The sequence below is a fragment of the Arachis stenosperma genome, chromosome 3, assembly GCF_014773155.1.
Source record: "Arachis stenosperma cultivar V10309 chromosome 3, arast.V10309.gnm1.PFL2, whole genome shotgun sequence".
NCBI lineage: Eukaryota > Viridiplantae > Streptophyta > Magnoliopsida > Fabales > Fabaceae > Arachis > Arachis stenosperma.
The window spans coordinates 169,310,754-169,331,270 of record NC_080379.1 but is presented as its reverse complement, the minus strand read 5'-3'; the positions used below and the strand labels follow the sequence as shown (position 1 = coordinate 169,331,270).

Below are 20,517 nucleotides of genomic sequence, written 5' to 3'. Positions count from 1 at the left end.
TTTATCAAATTGACATTCTCTCTTAAAAGGATTGGGTTTGCTTTCCATCCAACATGATTCGGAAATGGGCCCTTCAATTTGAAAAAAAAAAGTAACGAGAAAAAACCGGTTTTTAATTAGTCAATATAAAATTAAGTTGGGTTAGTCTAATGGTTAGCTCACTAGTCCGCTTAAGCAAGTGTCGGGGTTTGAATTCCGCCTTGTGCATGCAGCAACCCATTAGCCAGCGACAAACCCTTAAATGGAGCTCAGTATTGCGGCGGATTAGTCTTTGGCTTGCCGGATTAGGGGATACTGTGGGAAACAAAAAAAAATTAGTCAATATAAGTTATTTTTTAAAAATTTAAATTGAAAAGAGTTAGCTCTCTAATCAAAATATTTGAAAAAACATAGAAATTGTTTACTATTGATAAATGATTTTAGAGAAATTATATTCATTTTTGGACTGTATCACAGATATCAGAGATTAATGTGAGTAAAGCTTATATCCCTTTATGTTGGACAAGATATTGATGTGAACCCTACATTTTAATCATGGTATCATTTGGACTGTGGAGATAATCCATATGAGAATGTACATGGACGATAAAATTGGTTAAGAGGGCAACACCAACCAACGTTGTATTTCATGGACACTCCCTTGGTCCTGTCCTTTGGCAGTGCAAAGAGGCACATTATTGGAAATATGATACTCAGTGAATTATTATCATTCGTGTTTCGTACTGCTTAGTCAATTTTAAACCAATATATAATTGCAAAGGAAATAATTCGAAGTTAATGCCATCATTGTAATATTCACTAATTATTTGAGTTTTGGTGAAAGTGACAAGTGCTTTTACAAAAGAATAATTATAGATCCAACAAGAAGCAAGTGGACAAAGTTTGGGTAAGTAGACTACACTTAATTAACAATTAGCACCGGGAATCTTTTTGGTATAATTAGGGAATTGGTATCCCTTTTTACAATCAACAATGTAGATTTAGTTACAATTTTATCTGCATAGATAAACCTGTATGATATATTATTATCTCCACAGTCCCCATGTGACATGAATGATATTTTCTATAATATATAGTACATAGTACACACTTGAGACAAAGTGAAAGAGAGTACGAAACAATATCATAGGACGGACACAACTACAAATAATCACCATTGGCATCTTCTTATGCATAGAATTCTCCTCTGATTCATTCACACACTCATCTCTCAACATCTGCAATACATAACATAACATAACATACACACTTCATCAAATGGACTCACCTAGTTTGCGGTTCCATCTCAAAAACTCAAAATCCCACACTTTCATCACACCCTCTCCTACCCTTTTCGCCAACAATTCCAACAACTCCAATTCCATCAATTTTCCAACTTCCTTTGCCAAAAAGTCCCGTGCTTTATTCTCCAAAATGATGGTTTCTTCTTCTGCACCTGCAACAGCAGCAGCGCCCATCACCTTTGGCTTCAAGAATTTGATGGAAACTTTCACTGTTGATGTGCACAGAGCAGAGAACAGGCCACTGAACGTGCCCTTGATTGCACCTTTTACCATTGCATCATCAAGGTTGGAGATGGTAGAGAACGTGGCCCTTAGAATTGAGCTCAGCAATGGCTCTGTGGGTTGGGGTGAGGCACCAATTCTGCCTTTTGTTACTGCTGAGGACCAGAAAACTGCCATGGCCAAGGCTTCTGAGGCATGTGCCTTTCTCAGGAGATGTCCTTCACTGACACTGGGTTCCATGTTGGAGGAGATTGCTGCTATTCTTCCTGGCCATGAATTTGCTTCTGTGAGTGACATTCAGTTAAACTCTTCATCTTCATCATCATATTAATTTTTTCTACTCATTCTAATGTTTTCCTTTTGTACTTTTGAAAGGGACGTTTTGCATGCCCCTTTGCTAAATGAATTCATATGGCTTTGAATTAACTACGATCCTTCTTATTATTGGTAATTAAGGAAATGAAACGAGACTTGTAAAATTTGAGAAAGTTTTAGTCTTCAATTAGGCATTGTATTTTGTTGTATTTATTTGGTTGACTTTTGCCATTATGCCCTGCTTTTTGCGCCTAAAATTTCTGCTTTGATTCTTGTCTTTGGTTGCTTTTGAGAAAATGTGTTGTTTCAAGGTAGCTTAGATTGTTTGAAAGTTGCTAGCTTTTCCTGCACAGAAATCAATATCAAAATGTACAAAAGAAAATGAATCTTGTCCTGGTGCCTTCTTAAGGATAATTCAACCTTTTTCCCTCATACTCCATAATTTCCTCTTAATACTACTATAGCAATAAAGCTATTTTCATTCAGTTGGGATTTATGTAATGTTAAAGGTTAGGGCTGGGGTGGAGATGGCAATAATTGATGCTGTTGCAAATAGTATTCGTGTGCCATTATGGAGGCTTTTTGGTGGAGCCTCAAATACCATAACCACTGATATAACGGTAAGTTATCATTGATCATAAAGATAAGATTTTAATGGAAATACTTGCATATAAAGAAATCTAAACTAACTCATATCTACAGATCCCAATTGTTTCTCCAACTGAAGCAGCTAAATTAGCTTCTAAATACTACAAAGAAGGGTTTAAGACTTTAAAGCTGAAAGTTGGCAAGAATCTGAATGCAGATATAGAAGTGCTTCAAGCTATAAGGGTTTCCCACCCTGAATGCCAGTTTATTTTAGATGCTAATGAGGGATATAACTCTGAGGAAGCAGTGGAAGTTCTTGAGAAATTAAATGGTTAAAAGCTCACCTAGTTGAAGTTTTTTTTTTCCATGATTTCCGCTGTCATACAGAAACAAAAATGCACACATGCACCAATTTACTTAGCTTGTGCAAACTTCTGTTAATTGCAGTATTTTAAGAAAGTTGACATGGAACTTAGATTTAAGAATCTTTTTTTTCTGTTGCAGAAATGGGGGTCACACCTGTCCTATTTGAGCAACCAGTTCATAGAGATGATTGGGATGGCCTTGGATATGTCAGTAACATAGCAAGAGAAAAATATGGAGTGTCTGTTGCAGCTGATGAGAGCTGCAGAAGTTTAGCTGATGTCTACAAAATAGCCGAAGGGAATCTCGCAGATGTCATCAACATTAAGCTGGCAAAAGTTGGGGTTATCGGTGCTCTGAATCTCATTGAGAAGGCAAAAGCAGCAGGTTTAGATTTGATGATTGGTGGTATGGTTGAGACAAGACTTGCAATGGGTTTTGCTGGGCACCTTGCTGCTGGCCTCGGTTGTTTCAGGTAAGTACATTATAGTTAAAAGATTTTGACACTACTTTAAGTTTTCAGAACGAATTCATATTGTTTTCCTTCTGTTTATTTAAAGCTTTAAATAACCAAACTCTTTTCTAGGTTCATTGACCTGGATACACCACTTTTGCTGTCAGAGGATCCGGTTCATGAAGGCTATGAAGGTATACTCTCTGTAATATGCACATGCAGGCATACAGCTCTTAAATTCAAGGTTTTATGTAACAAGTTGTTTTATTGGTGTCTTTTGCAATCTGATGACATTGAGGTATTTATTTGAACAGTTCAAGGTGCCACTTATAAGTTCAGAAATGTGAAGGGACATGGTGGATTCCTTCATTGGGACAATCTTGCTTAGCAAATTCTGGTTTTCTTGGAGAGTACAACCATAGTTAGTCTAGCATGGCTGCTAACATATGATAGTTGTGAATGAATGAATGATGTACACCTTAAAAAGAATTCAAATTATTCATTCCTTGTGATTGGTTGGGAAGAAAAACATTACTATAGTTGGTTCTTGAACTATTACCAAGAACCTCTATGATCAGATTGCTTTACTTAGACAAAAATGTGGCATAAGTACTATGTGAATAAGTAAGAAAAGAAAGGTGTTTTTTATTGTATGGAACTGGGAAGCGTTGTCCAAAACAGTTTGAATGCTACTTACATAAAAAATCAGCTTAAAACAAAAATTAATTTCCATATACAACATTTAGATGGTACTTATATTAGTCATGATGTATTACAAATTTAGTAAATTTGTTATAGGACTCCAGTCCATTAACCAGGGTCTCTTGTCAGATGGAAGCACAAAATTGAGCTCAAACATCTCCCTTGATATGTTGCCTCCTTCACAAAACCCGACAAGTTTTGCAACTATTTCAGCACTCTCCTTTACATGCTTTGGATTATGTGGTTCTGTCCAGAGCTTGCTTACAAACTGCAGCCTCTTCTGCTTCCCAACAACTGGAACATCCCATTTCATGTACAGTGCATCCCTCTCCTCTAGTGTCAAACGTGATCCCAATCTCTTTGCAAGGAATTCCCTTTCTCTTTTCAAGGCTTTGATACTATGTCATAAAATTTATAGTTAACATAAAAGAAAGATGCATTGATATAAAATATCATATAAGAAAGAAAGAAAGAAAGAAAGAAAGAAAGAAAATACCTTGATGACAAAGAGATCGTACGCTCGTCTCCAACATGAGCGGGGCTTGCATTCCCAACTTCTGCCAGGTGTTGTTGCAACCATGTCAAACGCCTTAGTTCAACTTCCATGTATATTTGGTCAGCTGGATCTCCCTTGAATAACAAATAAAATTGGGTCCTATGAATTACGGAAACAAAACAAAGATCCCATAATTCAATGATCTGCTGCTGCTGCTCCTGAAATGTTATATGCCCTGAAACTTGGGATCCTTCTTGTTCACTAAGACCTTCATTTTCTATATTGTGGCCATTTGCTTCATTTGCTTCAAGCTCAAGAACCTGTACAGATGAATGACGTGAGTGAACAACTAAGAGCATAGCAAGACATAATGTAGACTATTCAATGGTAACGCAAAATGATTTTTAAGTAGATACTAACATACCTGGCAAACAAGTAACTGCTTTTGGTATTGCAATTTGGCCACACGTTCCTTCAACTCTGTAACATAAGTCCTTATACTTCTAACATTCTCTTCTGCAGCATTCTGAAACATTTTCTGCATTTTCTTCATGTTAACTGAACTAGAGCGTCGATAACCTGAATTGTTGTTGTCCCGGGATGAAACATTATCCCCTTCTTCATTCTTGGATGGAGTTTCCTCCTTCTCAGATTCTGGTGGCAAATTCTCACTTGAAACAATGTCTTCATCATCTGGAGCTCTATTTTCGATATAAGATTCCAAAACTTGGTGAGGGGTGGATAATGGTGAGCATGGAGATCTTATAAAATTTTGCCGATTCACAGCATTAATTGAAGCCAAAGGAGGCAACTTTTTCCTTCTGTGTTCTTTTCTCAGTTTCGAGGCTTTGCTGTTTAGTTGTTGATAATTGTTTGGGAGAGACATCACCAGCTTGTCTATGGACCTTTGAACATTTTCTAGCTGTTGCTCAAGATTTGCAATGTTGCTTCCCTGTGAATGAAGACGGACAATTTCATGCTTGAGATTAGCACTGATGCTCTTGTTTACAGAAACCATTCTCCCAACTTCAACTTCCTTGGGTGCAGACCTAACAGCACACATTTGCCTTATTTCAGCTTGCAGGTTAGCAATTGTCTCTGCTGCATTTTGGTTCCCTAGTCTGTGACATGCCACTTCCTTCTGTAATACTTCCAGTGCTCGATTAGCTTCTTCCCCCAGCTGCGTCTGGAGATGCTCAAGTTTATGAATTTCATGCATAAGAGTAAAAGGAGCAGTAGATGATTGCCTCATTGACTGCCTTAATGTTGTGTTTCTTATTTTATCTCGTTTTAGTGATGATAGTGAACCAGTGTACGAGAGACACTTCGTGACTGATAACTGAGGTGATTCAACTTGATTTGAGATGTGATGATCCTCCTGAAGTTTTTTGTTTAATTCATCCACCTGAGATTGTGCAAGATCTCTTTGAAGTTTCAGTTGTTCAATCTCCATCTCCATCTGGATATAATTAGGTAATATTATCAGCAATATAGTAAACATAGTCCTGTCCTATGTCATCATACCTGTTCATAGTAATCATCTTTCTTTTCCAATTTACCTGCTGAATTTTCAAATCCTTTTCCCTTGACTGATCAGGTGTGCGAAGCTCTGCCTCAAGCCTGGCTAATTCCTTTTGCAAATGTTTAACAAGCTGCTTGTCAGAAACAACCTTTGTAGAGTGTTTCAACACAGGAGATTCACGGATTTAGTATCTGGAAAAGGAAAAAGGAAAAAGGAAAAAAGAGGCAAACCAAGAACTTTATATTACCATGTTAACTTGAGCATTATTTGTTACTTCCTTTGCCCGGGTAGCAAATAAGAGAGTATTTCGCGACTGCTCCAGATGACTTAGTGCTGGGCTCAAAGTACATATGATGGCAGTGCGTGCATTCCCTCCGAGAGAGTGTTGCAATATACGGGTGAGTTTTGAATCTCTGTAAGGTATATGACCACTTCTTTTTCCAACACTGTGGATGAATACTAGTTGTCAGAGTAATCACATCAGGTGTGTCATGGATCCTGACAAACAAATAAGCGCAAATGACTGTCTCATAAGATTGTGAACAGCTATTCTGACCTGAGTTTCCGGATCACCGTTGTGAGAGTCATCAGGCTAAGATTAATATGGCAGCCTTCTCTAAGCCTAGTGCCATCTGCATGTGTCTGTGCAGCCCTCTCACTTCCAGCCAGATCAACAAAGTTCTGCAGCAACAAAGTGAGTTTGTTACTTCCTATAAAGAACTAATGTGTGCTTAGCTAAAACAAGTTTGGAATTTCGATTTACCAGTGTGGCAAGAAAAGATCTCACACAATCTGAATTTTCACGTAGTGTACTTTGAATTGTCTGCAATATATACCAAAAAGAAAAAAAATAAATACTTCCATTACCCTATTATTTGTTATGAGGCATCAAGGGTTTGAAAGAAACAAAAGAAGACTAAATGTTTAAAGCTAACCAGTCTTATTATTTGGTGAGATCTTGAGCTCTTATCATTAAGAGCAGTTTCACCAACCTGCCTTTGAGCTGCTCAAAAATTAAAAATTAGGTGATTAACTTGTGAAAAAGAAGGCCATCTCAATTGCAAGCCAAGGCAGTTAGTTTCATTACCTTCACAAATAGATATAAGATATCTTAAATGCTTGTCATCATTTGCAGTTTCTTCCACCAATTTCTCAACAACAGTACCTTTCTACATAAAGTGATTAAAATATCAAGTTGCATTTTCACTGAAACATGGCAATAAATTGTAACATGAAAAGCAAACTAATATGATTTGAACCTAAGGTACTCCCAGATCCATCTCCATAAATAAAATCTCAAAAAATCATTCCATAATTACCTCAGGATCATCTAAAAGCTTCAGACTGCGTCCAGATTCTGAATTTAACAAGTCCCTCACATTTTCATTGTATATTTCAAGTCCAGATATTTTTATAGTGAAATCTCTCTCTGGGGTCTGCATCCATCCGATTCAAAAGTTTAGCTTTGTTTCCAAGTCATATCTAATCCTCATGAACTAGAGTAACTGAGCAAGAAATACTCTTCCTATGAAATAATACTAATCAAATTCTACAGCACCAAATATTGATTGATAGCTACATGAAGGTTTCGATAATACTTACATCCATTATATGGTTATATATATCATTGACCGCCTTCTCTGTTATGCCTCTCATTGTGTAAGTCTTTCCACTGCTTGTTTGTCCATAGGCAAAAACAGTTGCTGCAGTGAAATAGTTCCAGTCAAAGATCTATCATAATTCATGTATCTACGGTTCAAGCGATTTATGAAAATTGATACAAGCAGTACAACTATAATGGGTACCGTTGATGCCCATCAACGCAGACAATACGACATTCTTCACTCCTTCGTCGTATACTGTCTCGGTTAAACAAGCAGGACCAAAAACTTTATCTGCAGGGATGAAAGTAAAGTCAAGAACTTGTTAAAATACAAAGACATTATCTAACATGGAATTGATCCGATAATTGAAAAATGAGAAAAATTTAGTGAGGATCAATGTGTGATTTGATACCAAAAGCAAATGAGGTTGGTTGAGTTGCATGTTCAGGAACTTGTGGTTTACACACGATCCGGTGATGATCGACGCAATCCCATGCGACCTGATCTTTAGAGAATTGCTCTCTTCTGTTTAGAGGTCTTAGCCTCACTGTAACTACAATCTTATCCTCCCTTGCTCTTGTCCGTCCAGGGGTTGATGGTGGTGTCGTTTCAATCTTTGAAGCTGGTGTTCCAGGTGTTCTAACAGTCATTTTCTAAACAAAAAAGGGATTAAGAAGGTATTATTAATCGAAATGATAAGTAAAATTGAATGCTAAATTTAAGCATTAAAGTTGAATATGAAGCAAAATAAGGAAAGAGGATAGTAAGCTCACTTGTGTTATAAGTAGCTCAATAACTTGAACTTAAGTAAGATTCTGAACAAGAAGAAGAAAAGATAGCAGCTGCAAGTCTGCAACAATGATAGTTGCATACAGAGAAACGGGAATTTAGGGTTTGAGAGAAAAAAAAATGAAGGAAGGATGAGCCTTTGCTTTCATGTGTCTTCACTCCTCAGACTTCAATACAACGCATGTTCTTACGGGAGCCAGTGGACTCATAACGGCTACTTTCTTTCTTTTACTTTTCCACAGCTTTTTTTTAAGGGAAAAAAAGCAAAAAACGAAATTATAGTGCGGGTAATGCTCGGCCTGTTTTTGACTGATTTGCTTTAGCTACCAAACATATTATAGTGCAATTAATTTTGAGGCTATCCATATAAAATTGGAAATAAGGCGGCCCACGGGGTTTGAATATCTAGATCTAATTATTTTTTTTTTCTTTTTCATATGTAATGAAACTATTGTTTCTATTTTCAAAAACTTTTATTTATCTTTACCCATTTTAAAGCACTTTTGGTGAAAAAAGATTAAAAAAAACAATTGAAACATAATTTTAAAAAAGGAAAAATAAAAATAAAAACACAATGATATGCTCATGCAACTCATGTTCAAGAGTTTTGAAATTTCTCCACCACGAAAGGAGGAAGAACTTGTTTGTAACAAGCTTTAATACTGAAGACGTTGTATACTTCCTATTTCAGTAAACATTAGGTTCACATTATTGTGCGGGATATTCAGTTTGTAACCAAACAAACGTATGGCAGAGAATCACAAGCAGTGACCGCTTTTCAACATCAATCATAAGTTGTCTTGTAATATTCCACACACACCCACAGAATTCTTGACAACATTCATATCCCAAACCGACCAGCATCTAAAGAGTCAAGGATGCAGCACTAGCATTATAATTCATAGTTTAGTCATTAGTGCTATCATACAGTAGTACCAAAATTGCGCCTTCTTATTGTTATACACCAAACACCCATTTTCTTCGAAATCACAACTACTATTTGTAAATATTTAACCATTATTCAAATGGTGGCATGATCCCGCAGATGCTCCCTGTTAATCAATTTCCTCTAGCCATTTTTTCTTTATATTAGATTTTCACCTTTTTCACTAAGGCCTTCCACTTATATGATAGAGTTTTCTTTTTCTCCATCCTCCGTATAAACCAACATTCCACTTCAGCATCATCTTTTCTACTGCTTAGGCAAGTTACCACAATCTCCATAAGATGGATAGACTTTTTATCAACTTCACACCAAGCAATCAACACAGAGATTTGAGCTTTTGGCCGTAGCAGAGAGAATGGAATGACGTGTCGTCTAATTTACTTCACCTGTGGTGCGGCGCCATGATTTAAAGAACTGATAATCTGGGTGGTTCACCTGAAGAAGCCTTAACCAGTTATCTGCAGCCTGAAAGAGGGAATTCACCAGTTGACCCTCACCAACTCCTTTTTTCATCCACATGGATCCCTTTAACTTATAGGAGGCCATTGCAAAAGTGGGCAATGAAATCTTTGGTATGCCATCCATCTCATTGGGATAAACCAATACGGGAGCCGGAGTACGACCACCACCTAAAAAATGAAATTGAAAAAAAGATGAAAATAAATAATCAATGTTGCATGAAACAGAAACATATTTCACATATTTAAAGCATGACATTAGTTTTGCAAATAGCTGTGATAATGGTATTGCTGTATTAGAATGACTTAGGGTGTAAGAACTAAGAAGCCATAGAAATACAAACATAGGCTTGAAGTTCCATAACTACCTGTTGAGGGTGTATGTAGTGTATGGTATGTAAGAAAGCAGGCATCTAAATCTTTTAATGTTGGACCTGTGGGTATTCGATATATAGGATACCTAGAATATGACAAAAAATTGTTAATTCACTAGTTTAGTACAAAAGCCACACCTATCGAAAATACAAAAACGGGAAAGAAATGAAGCAGTTGATCACCATGCCACAGACATCCAACTAGCTGGCAATAAATCACAACTTCTTAATGACTTTAGGCCAGGATAGTGGCGTGCAAGATATAGTACCTGTCCCAATATTATGAAGTACAAGTCATAAGAAAAGCAATGTAGATTTAGGCCAAACAAGCCACAAGGTAATAAAGATCGATATAAGGTACATGCCTTGTCAGCCAATGGTTCACGGCTATAAGGAGGATCTGGTTCAAAATACTCAAAAACTAGATCCTGAGGATTTCCAGTTTCACTGTCATCACTGGAAAAGCCTTCTTGTATTGTGTTGGGCTTATCATGTACAGAAAGCCTGCTCATTCCTAAAGAAACATCACCTGTAAGATATTGACTACTCTGTCCTATAAACTGATCAGTCCTTTTCCCATATTCATAATCACTGCTTTCATCGCTACATGAATCTCTGTAGTAATCACCATCACTGTCTTCACTGGTGTACCTAATGAAGCAAGAAAATCAAATTTTATTATGCACTAAAGAATATAATTGTACAAGCTACAGTTGCATAAGGAAAAGTAAATTCATAATTCATGTTTACTCTAATTAGGAATCATTAGCCACAGAGAGACTGAAATTAAGGTCAAAAGATCCAACAATTTTAACTTTGCTTGATGAGGGAGAGAAGAAGAAGGAGCAGAAGTAAAAATTGACAAGGTATCAAACAAGGCACACATCTAGACACATCACTCAGTTGTGCTCTTCTCGATCTAATTCTATTTCTCCTGTTATAACTTCTTTCCAGAAGCACAAAAGAGATTCATTCCTGCACGGTACAGTCTATAAGGAATTAAGTTATATATTGATCATATAAGCACCATATCATATATAAGGAGAGTCCTCTCAACAATTCAAACACTGTATCTCCAATTACCTCAAACTCCACAGACAATTTATTCACTCTTTCTTCTGATCACCAATCTCGTTTCAACAAATCATATATAAACATTAAACAGTTAGAATAAAACCAATTACAGAACCAAACTTGAGTGACAAGTGAATCATTAACACACTATCTTACGAAGAACTTTAGTCCCAAAAAAAGAGGATGAGAAGTGAAGCCAAAAGATGCAGGAGTTACAAATCAGGCAAGATGAAGAGTTGTGAAATAATAAATTTGAATGTTTCACACGGTTAATTTGCAAAACACAAGAGACTAAGTAAAACTCTAAAAGCGTATAGAATAATACTGGTAATAAAAGAGATGCTGCACATATAAAAAACTTAACCTCATTTCGAGTGATCATAGTTAACTACAGTCAGCACATATTGAAGAATGACACTAAAAAATGCCAATACCTTGGCTTAGCACTTGACTTCTGAGAAGATTGACCATACAGTTGGATGGCTGACAAATAAGGCACATAATATTGTACAACAGATTCATTCTGATCAAGAAGCAAGGGCACTCCTGCACCATACGCGCTCCACTCCTTGAATGACTCCCACAGATCATCAAGAGTGAAATAAGACTGATACTCAACATCACAAGTTTTCCAACCTCTCATTGTTGTCTACACCCACAAACAGAATAAAAGAAACAAATGCGGTCAGAAGCTAAATCATATAGACTATATTAACAAAATTACAAGTGACAAAAACATTGTAGCCTACACTAGCTCAAATCATAAACTACTTTAAGTACCTTAACCCAAAAGAGCTAATGTGAAAAAGATAACCTACATATTATTTATTTGTCTGCATTATGAAAGGACTCATCAAGAAGCAAGATCATGGCATAAACCAAAAGGAGGTGAATAGTGAATAGGAATCATCAACCTTTGAGAAATACTGTGCGGGGACTAATGGAGTTGTGGACTCCAAGAACCTATCAATGTTACTAGCAGTTTCTACAGATTCACAAGGAGATGGCTTTGACAAAGAACACAAAGATTCATGATTGGAATTGTTATTCTCGGAATCTAGAAGCTTAGTCTTCGGAGCTGAATCAGTAGTTTCAGGTTCAGCAGCGTTCTTGGGTCTGTGAAGCTGTTTGCGCTGATTCTGATTCTTCCTTGCCTTCACCGGAATGTAGAACCGATCCTCACCGCGAACACCCCTAAATTGCAGTGCAGTTCCTAGCATTTTCCGAATCCTTAATTTTTCAAGGAAGTACTATATACTCCTCCGTTTTGGTCAGAGAGAAAACGGAGGAAAGTATCAGATGGAAAAGAAACAAGGACCGAATTCCAAAATCTTCTCTTTTTTTTTCCCACACTCTTGATTATCGAAACAAACGGTTCCAATTAAAGAAAGGAGGGAAAAAATGAAACTATTGTCGGTGGGAGTGAATAAGGGATGTATGAATTTGTGACGAACCAAACAGAGATTAAAAAATGAAAAGAGGTCTAAGAAATCGGAATCAGCAATTGGGAAGCGACGAAGAGAGAGAGAGAGAGGATTGGAATGCGTGGAAGCAAAGAGAGGAACCGTGAAGAAAAGAACAGAAACGCAAGAGGAAGAGGAAGAGGAAGAGGAAGACGAAGAAGACAAGCTTCAACCACAACACTCTTCTTACACACCCAAAACGTACCAAAAGTGCACGCTAAGTTCCGCGCTCCCTCACGCACAATATAGTTTCCCGTTTCCTTTCTCTTTTTTTTTTTTTTAATTTAAAATAAAATAAATAACAAATAGTTCTTTGATTTTGGTTTGGACATTTAAATTTTTAAAAATTTAAAAGTACATTTATATTGCTGACATTCTCAAAATCTTGAATATATCGATGTCTATTTAATTTATTTTATTTTAAAAATTTTCTTATGTGTACATTTGTATACTGATTAAGATCAGTTCATATTTAATTTTTTTATTAAATCTGTTAGTCAAAAATTAATGTATCAAAATTTCGAAAAAATTATAAATTTAAATATATTTTTAAATATTTAAAAATTTAAATATTTATAAATCAAACAATCAGTGACATATTTGTTTTTTTCTCTTTAAAATATTTATCGAGGAGTCCAATCCATAATTTTTTATTGTAATGTAATATAGTTACCGTTATATCTAATTTTAAATTTGTTATTTAGTATTCAAATTTTCTTTTAAAAATAAAAATTAATTTGCTTTGGAAAATTAAGAGTTAGATTGTTCTAGAATGATTTTAAAATATTATTTTTAATATTTCTATAGAATTAATTGATTTATAATTAAAATTAAAAAATATAATAAAATTGATTTTACTTAAAAAGACAATATCACTTTAATAAAAAAATTAATAAAATGTTGACATTAGCATAATTATATCTTAAAGAAAAGAGATGGTTTGAGAAATCACCTCTTGGTCTCTAAAAATTTAATTGAAGAAACTTTTTACTCTTATACAAAACGAGAGTCTCCTACCCTCTGAAATTACTCTTGTCAGTGGATAGCAAGCAAGCGACAAATTAGAATTAACCATCTGTTTTCTATGACTTCCAATTCAAGCTCAAAAAAATGTCTTACAATTCATAATCAAACTTCATATTCCTAAGAATTGGATAAAGACGATAAAGACATTAAGTTTCTATGCTTGATAAACCAAGATAGTTATTCAATCAATCATTCACCAACCTCCTGATGTTTATGTTATCTGGTTGAACCCCCAAGAACCTTGCTTTATGCCCTCCAATGTCTCTAAGACCTGCTTCATTGATAGCCTGAATTCTTTAGGATGCTGCACACACTGAAATGCCAACTCTGCCACTGCAGTTATAGTTTCCATAACACTACTGTCCGAGTGAAAGCCAAGACTTGGATCCACAAGCTCTTCCAACTCATTGTTCAAGATCTTTCCCATTGCAAAGTTAGCCAAAGTAAAAAGCTGCGGCCCTTGCCTTACAGTGGAAGGCATGGATGATATGAGCTGAAACAAAACCATGCCATAGCTATATACATCGCTTTTGTCACTCACCTTATTGAATTCAAAGTTCTCAGGATCTATATAAGCAGGGGTTCCTACTGGAGCAGTAGAAACATGAGTAACAAAATCAAGATCCCCAAGTGGAAGAAACCGGGCTAGGCCGAAATCTGCAACTTTGGCACTTAGATTTTTGTCCAAGAGAATGTTGCTGGGTTTGACATCGCGGTGAATTATACCAGAATGGTGAAGATAGGCTAGTGCAGAAGCAGTCTCAATGGCAATATTTAATCTGGTAGCCCATGGTAGTATGTTTCCAGAATTTCGATGGAGATAGGTTGATAGAGAACCGTTGGAGACATACTCGTAAACTAACAGGAGTTCATCACTGTCATCAGAACTGCGGCCATACAGCGAGACCAGATTCTGATGGCGCATGAGACTTAGGATCTCAACTTCTCTCGTGAATTGCTTTCTTGTCTTCTCTTTCTTTTCATGGAAACGTTTGATTGCTACCTCATATCCTTGTGGGAGCTTCCCTGAACACAATTGTAATTCTAATTGTAAAAATACACAATATAACTCTAAATAAGCTACACTATAAAGTAATGTCTCTTGAAACTTAAAACTAAATTATAAAGTTAAAGAGAAAGTGTTGTTGCAACCATTCAACACCTAATTGAAAAAAAAAATATTTGCTTTGAACACCAAAAAAACTAAAGATTAAATATCCAACATCTCTTACCATAGTAAACAGTCCCAAAGCCTCCTTTCCCAACATAATTCTCAAAATGGTTAGTTGCTTTTGCAAGCACATCATAAGAAAAGATTTGGAATTGTGACTTCATGTAATCCCAGAAAAATGCCAATGTCAGAGTTTCGGACTTGAAATCTAATTATCACAAAAAAAAAAAAAAAATACACTAAAGAGAATGCAAACACTTGAACACCAGAATTAGAAGCATGAAGAAAGTGGTAATCTATCTATGCGTTGCGCCTTCACCTCACCTGCAGTCAAATTTAAGTCCCTTCTCTGTTCTCTGATGCCCTTCAAACCCTCAAGCACCTGTGCCATGGATGGCCTTAGAGGCACATCATGAATCAAGCACTGATATGCTAACACTGCCACAGAAGTTAGCATCTGCTTTACGGCAGGGTCTGATTCAAACCCAAGGCTTGGATCCAATATCTCCTCCAACGCATTGTTTTCGATTCTACTGATTGTGAAAGTAGCAAGCTTCATGTCTAGTAAGTTTTCCCTCTTCATGTACGAGGGCTTGGATGTTAAAAGCTCACACAACACCACCCCAAAGCTGTATATGTCATTCTTGAAGTTAAGACAAAATTCACCATTATGTGAAACAAAACCAGAAGGGCCTCTGGCAAGTTGCCATGATCCAAGACAGTTCTTAACTTTTGCACCTAAGTTTTCATCCAGAAGAATATTGTGGGATGTTACCTGGTTGTGGATGATGCCATTAGAGTGAAGATATGCCAACGCATTGGCAACATCAATAGCAATATCCAATCGGGTATCCCATGGCAACGTGAGACGCTTTGATCCTTGGCCATGAAGATGATTATGAAGAGCACCATTTGGAACGTACTCATGTGCTAGCAGGAATTCTTTCCCATTAGAACTGTACCCATACACAGACACCACATTTTTATGCGGCAAAAGACTTAAGATTCTGATTCTGCAGCCTTCTACATGCTTTTCAATGAATTGGAATTCACTTGCCGATAAGCGTTGGATTGCAACTTCACGAAAATCTTCTAGTATACCTAATGAAAAAAAGAGCACCCAATCAATTCCCTGGATAAGCTAATGATTGATAAGTTCATTTTTATGATCTCATATATAAAGCACTTCAATTTATTATTGAGAAATGAATCAATGTTTGAGTAAGGTAAATTCTGACATTATTCTATAACAATTTACAAGTAGCTAATAAAATATAGTCAATAATCAACCAACAAGTTACAGAGAGATTCTTAAGCTGATGTGTACTCAATTATTCTTTACACTATGTATCTATCAATCAATTTTCTATCATAAGTTTTAAACTAGATAAATATATAAAAGTGTATTTGATATAGAAAAATAAATACTCATGATTGTGTTTTTTTTTTTTTAAGAATCAGAAGAGTAATTATGTTTTTGAAGGAACGTTGGCGTCTTACCATGATATACCTTGTGATATGCTCTAGTTCCAAGATTCTTGGATGGATGAAAATGATGACAGGCACTGGAAAGTTCAGTATAACCCAAGTTTGGTAACTGTGACTTAATATCAAACTCGGTGGATGCATCAGAAGTAGTGCACGCAAAGCAGCACTCAAAAAGGGCACACCTCCACTTCATAAGGCTGATATATCTCACTACTGCAAATCCAATGATGACTACCCGGTACTTAGATACAAGGAAAACATGCATAGAAATAAATAAAAGAGAAGGAAACTACATCTGCAATGACACGTTGTTTAGTTTACTTGTAGTCAACCCAAGAAACTTTGATTGAACTGCTGGGAAGGAAACTATATATCCCCCCCTATATCCAATGATAGCTTCCTCCACTTTTCCTTATATTTGGTCACTCATTCTATTTATTCAGTATTCAACTATTCAACTATTCATAGTTGGTTGCTAGCTCAACTCGAAGTCTCGAACAAATATGAAAGGGTCATTTTCTATAATAAATATATTTTAGTTATTTTTTATAAAAAATAATATTAATTTAGATCGATTCAAAATTTAATTTATTATTTTTTTTTGTTAAATTAATTTATCTAACCTAATTTCGATAAAAATAACACGACTTAATTAATTATATGTGTTAAATTTTAAATAATAAAAAACCTCTTTAAAAAAAGATGTTTTAGACATCTTTATCTGAGTAGTTTCCATATATAAAATTATTTGTTAATTTTTATTGTTAGAGAATTTAGAATTTAAAATTAAGATTTAGAGCTAAAAAAATAGAATTTAAAATGTAAGATAAAAAAGTCCAAGGTAATTTTGCCCTTTTTTCTTGTTATCTTAGGTATTTTTCAACCCGACAGGTCAAAGACTAATCTGTCGTAAATCGGAGTTTCATTAAAGGGTCCATTAGCCAATAGATTGCTGCATCTATAAAATAGGATTGAAACTTTCGCACTTGTTTAAGCGGATGAGTGAGCTGATCAGTCACCAAGTTTATTATTTTGCCTTTAATTTAAGGGTTTTTTTTTTGGATATTATTTAAGGTGTTTCAACCTTAATAAATTTTGATTGTTTTTTGGGGTTCGAATTGTTGAAGGAAGCCCTAACAGCTGGAGAGAATTGGGCTTTCCTGGGCTTCATTTTCGAAAGTCCCGCGAGTCCAGCCCCGCCACCTCAGCTATATTCACCTAAACTGCCTAATCCTATTCTGAGTGGTTTCATTGTTCTTGCTAAATTCCATTCCAGCTTAGACTCCCTACATACTTTGATTGATACCTTCTGCTCTAGGGTGTTACCGATCCAGTTTCCGTAAGTTGGTGTATCTGTGATTTTCAACCCAAGAGAAGAGAGAATGCAGCTATCGTTTGATGCGCCTCCTGAGTCCCCAGATGTTGCGGCAAACCCTAACAACGAAGCAGAGGAAGAGAACCCCGAACTTGGGTAAAAATCTTATCTTTTAACTGTTTCAGATCCCATTGTACCACATTCACTTTATTTTATTGAAAATATTCGATTGGTTGGTTGTTCAGGGCTTTACTCTCGGAGCAGATGAGAACACACGAGTCCTTCTGCGAACCCAATATAAAACCGGTAAGATTCCTCTGCTATTAGGAACTAGGGTTAGGTTAGGGGTAGCTTCTGTTTCTTTTTCTTTTTTCCTATTTGGCTGCTGGAGCCTGGACTTATGAGAATGAAATACAGGATGAGATTAATCCTATCACTCCTGAGCCTCTTGGAGAGAATGGAGACTTTGCCGTTCACCTTCATTCTCCCCTTACCATAGAAGCGAAACAACTCAAACTGGACTCTGATTCAAATGGTAGCCCTCGAACACCTAAAGGCAGTGTTTTTGACCCCTTTGCACCTGGTCCTGAACATTTGATGCGTGCGCCACAGGGTAAAAAATATCTTGAATTAAATATCGGTGTTTCTAGGCGACTTGATTTTCCTCACTCTCACTCTCTTGATGCTTCCTATGATGAAGAAGAATCTCTTTCGGATCAAGAGATCTTTGACTCTTTATGCAAGGATCTTATGAAGGTCATTGTTTCAAATCAGACTGAGGTTGCTTATTGTACGACGCCTCCTAAGCTTTTGCCGGTATTCAGTGCCAGCCCTGGTACTTGTCCTCCTGCACCTATCAAATTGAGATCAGGAGCCAATCCAAGGAATACGAATACTGAGGTGGGCTTATGCAAGAAGCTTGAGTTCTGACGAAGCTGATCTATAGTTAATCCCATACATCCATAACTGCTTTGTGTCCAGCTAATTTTAACATGTTTTGTTCTGATCTTTTGATCTCTAGTCTACCCTTTGAGACAAACATGAACATTTGCATCTGACTAACATGCTGGCAAGCATTCCAACAGCATTGTATAGTAGTGTAGCCTAGTGTACCGATTGAATTTAATTTATTTTCTATTTGTTATTATTTTATGTTAATTAGATCATCGCGATATATTCTGCGATGCTATTTTTCTTTGTTCAATTGGTAAAGTTTTGTTTCATCTATCAATTTGGTAGCAGTTTTTAATAGTTGGTTACTAGGTAAGTATCGATTGATATATATTTGTCAACAGGAATTTTGTTAGGAAAGGAATTTTGTTGCTTGTGAACAGGGTTAAAGATCTTGTTAAAATATCCTACCTTTTTTAAGTTTAAATATTGTATTTTTTGAACAAGATTGTTTTGGAACATATTTTTTTATAATTAAGCATAGTTAGAAAAAATTCATAAAATTATGCAATTTCAATAAGTTGATAAAATTCACTCATTTTAATTTAAAATTTATAATAAAACACGAGTTTATCACTTATGGCATGAAACGGCGACTACCACAACTCGAGCAATTGACTGTTTGTTGCAATTAATTCCATGGCATGGAGTGCAATGTAAGACCAATGTAATTATAATTTGGATGTATAGCGGTTTATACTTACCTATATTATCTCCTGAAAAATTATGTCATTGTCAATATAAAAACTTAAAACAACTACTTTAATATTTTCATAGGGCAGTGTATTCATTACATAGACCTTTCATATAAATGGTTTTCAAATTCAATACATTTATTCTCCAAACCTAATTTCTTTGATTTATAAAATTATACAGTAGAGTTTTGTTTGAGTACTCGAAGTTAAATTGATGTTTTGAAATTGATAATATAAAATTTATATTGGAGTACTATAAAAAAATTAATAAGAATTATTCTTATTTTCTAAACGTACAATAGAATAATAAAAAAAATAAGAGGTTAAAGTTCTTAATACTATGTGACTTATTATGATGCATTAAATACACATGTACTAGTGATTGAAGTCGTTATATATTTTGGTATTGTTTGTATGAACTATATCATGTTTTTTTTGTACAATACTACTTATGAAAACTTATATTATTTTTATACCACTTTCGTTTATATCAGGTTGTAATGAATTTAGAATGGTACACCAAAAAGAATGAATATTAAGTTAATTAACTCATGATAGTTGGAATGATATGCATATAACACATAATTCTTCATTTTATACCTGTTTAAGTTCCATTTTAGATAAATAAAAAAGATTTTTATTTTATATGAATACAAGTTTAATACATCATAGTTTAGGGTAACTAGTGTAGTGTCAAAACTTAAAAACATGTGCAGAATATAGACTCAACCTAGATCGTACTTAAGCACTTACCAAACTAATAAATTCAAATACCAAACAAAGCACAACAATCAGATATTAAAGTTGACACTATTATTGATATAATCTGAAATTGATATAGACAAGGTCCAATCATTCATCCAACTTTTAAATTGATATAAATAAATATAAACTACTGTAAAGGGACCACAATTTATGCCTTTTAAGCATTCCATCAAAAATTGCTAGAGAGACATAGTGGTTTATTCTCACACAACTCAACGTAAACCGCATCCGTACTACTGTCACAATTTGTATAAAAATAGCAAAGATTGTATTTTGATAATATTAAAAGACAAATAATTTATTTTAGTAGATTGTCCTTATTTATGATTTATTATATCTTATTAAAATATCTTACTCTTTTAAATTTAAATGTTTTTTTTTAATTTATCTATCGGATCATTGGTGGTCATTTTCTATTTTCTATTTTTTTTTAAAACAAAAAATTAAACACAA

General features: G+C 35.2%; 5 protein-coding genes across 9 annotated transcripts; 2 read left to right on the top strand and 3 right to left on the bottom strand.

The window, feature by feature from the left end:
• The first annotated feature begins 1,103 nt into the window (after positions 1-1,103).
• On the top strand, positions 1,104-3,883 carry LOC130969321 (L-Ala-D/L-amino acid epimerase). Its single transcript, XM_057894991.1, has 6 exons — positions 1,104-1,791; positions 2,330-2,440; positions 2,523-2,739; positions 2,913-3,246; positions 3,358-3,419; positions 3,540-3,883. Exons 1-6 carry the CDS (start codon positions 1,258-1,260, stop codon positions 3,611-3,613), a joined length of 1,332 nt encoding a protein of 443 aa, XP_057750974.1. The 5' UTR covers positions 1,104-1,257; the 3' UTR covers positions 3,614-3,883.
• A 93-nt stretch (positions 3,884-3,976) lies between these two features.
• On the bottom strand, positions 3,977-8,490 carry LOC130969318 (kinesin-like protein NACK1). Its single transcript, XM_057894987.1, has 14 exons — positions 8,323-8,490; positions 7,962-8,202; positions 7,751-7,840; positions 7,548-7,648; positions 7,265-7,381; positions 7,033-7,114; positions 6,881-6,948; positions 6,709-6,768; positions 6,502-6,626; positions 6,193-6,391; positions 5,983-6,093; positions 4,848-5,882; positions 4,424-4,743; positions 3,977-4,325 (listed from the first exon to the last, which is right to left on the bottom strand). Exons 2-14 carry the CDS (start codon positions 8,197-8,199, stop codon positions 3,998-4,000), a joined length of 2,874 nt encoding a protein of 957 aa, XP_057750970.1. The 5' UTR covers positions 8,200-8,202; positions 8,323-8,490; the 3' UTR covers positions 3,977-3,997.
• Positions 8,491-8,958: 468 nt separating this feature from the next.
• On the bottom strand, positions 8,959-12,834 carry LOC130969322 (uncharacterized). Its single transcript, XM_057894992.1, has 6 exons — positions 12,105-12,834; positions 11,625-11,839; positions 10,482-10,767; positions 10,300-10,385; positions 10,111-10,202; positions 8,959-9,913 (listed from the first exon to the last, which is right to left on the bottom strand). The coding sequence occupies exons 1-6, from the start codon at positions 12,408-12,410 to the stop codon at positions 9,657-9,659; spliced, it is 1,242 nt and encodes a 413-aa protein (XP_057750975.1). The 5' UTR covers positions 12,411-12,834; the 3' UTR covers positions 8,959-9,656.
• Positions 12,835-13,714: 880 nt separating this feature from the next.
• Positions 13,715-16,714, bottom strand: LOC130969319 (LEAF RUST 10 DISEASE-RESISTANCE LOCUS RECEPTOR-LIKE PROTEIN KINASE-like 1.4). Of its 3 annotated transcripts, XM_057894990.1 has the most exons (5): positions 16,351-16,711; positions 15,626-15,951; positions 15,175-15,479; positions 14,912-15,058; positions 13,715-14,705 (listed from the first exon to the last, which is right to left on the bottom strand). In XM_057894990.1, exons 2-5 carry the CDS (start codon positions 15,775-15,777, stop codon positions 13,891-13,893), a joined length of 1,419 nt encoding a protein of 472 aa, XP_057750973.1. In that variant the 5' UTR covers positions 15,778-15,951; positions 16,351-16,711; the 3' UTR covers positions 13,715-13,890. The 3 variants fall into 3 exon arrangements, with proteins under 3 accessions (XP_057750973.1, XP_057750971.1, XP_057750972.1); XM_057894988.1 differs by having other exon boundaries at positions 15,175-15,951; positions 16,351-16,713; XM_057894989.1 differs by lacking the exon at positions 14,912-15,058 and having other exon boundaries at positions 15,175-15,951; positions 16,351-16,714.
• A 787-nt stretch (positions 16,715-17,501) lies between these two features.
• On the top strand, positions 17,502-18,857 carry LOC130970067 (uncharacterized). Of its 3 annotated transcripts, none has more exons than XM_057896029.1 (4): positions 17,502-17,809; positions 17,899-17,959; positions 18,071-18,266; positions 18,357-18,857. In XM_057896029.1, the coding sequence occupies exons 1-4, from the start codon at positions 17,721-17,723 to the stop codon at positions 18,581-18,583; spliced, it is 573 nt and encodes a 190-aa protein (XP_057752012.1). In that variant the 5' UTR covers positions 17,502-17,720; the 3' UTR covers positions 18,584-18,857. The 3 variants fall into 3 exon arrangements, with proteins under 3 accessions (XP_057752012.1, XP_057752011.1, XP_057752010.1); XM_057896028.1 differs by having other exon boundaries at positions 18,354-18,857; XM_057896027.1 differs by having other exon boundaries at positions 17,506-17,809; positions 18,071-18,857.
• The last annotated feature ends 1,660 nt before the right edge of the window (positions 18,858-20,517 follow it).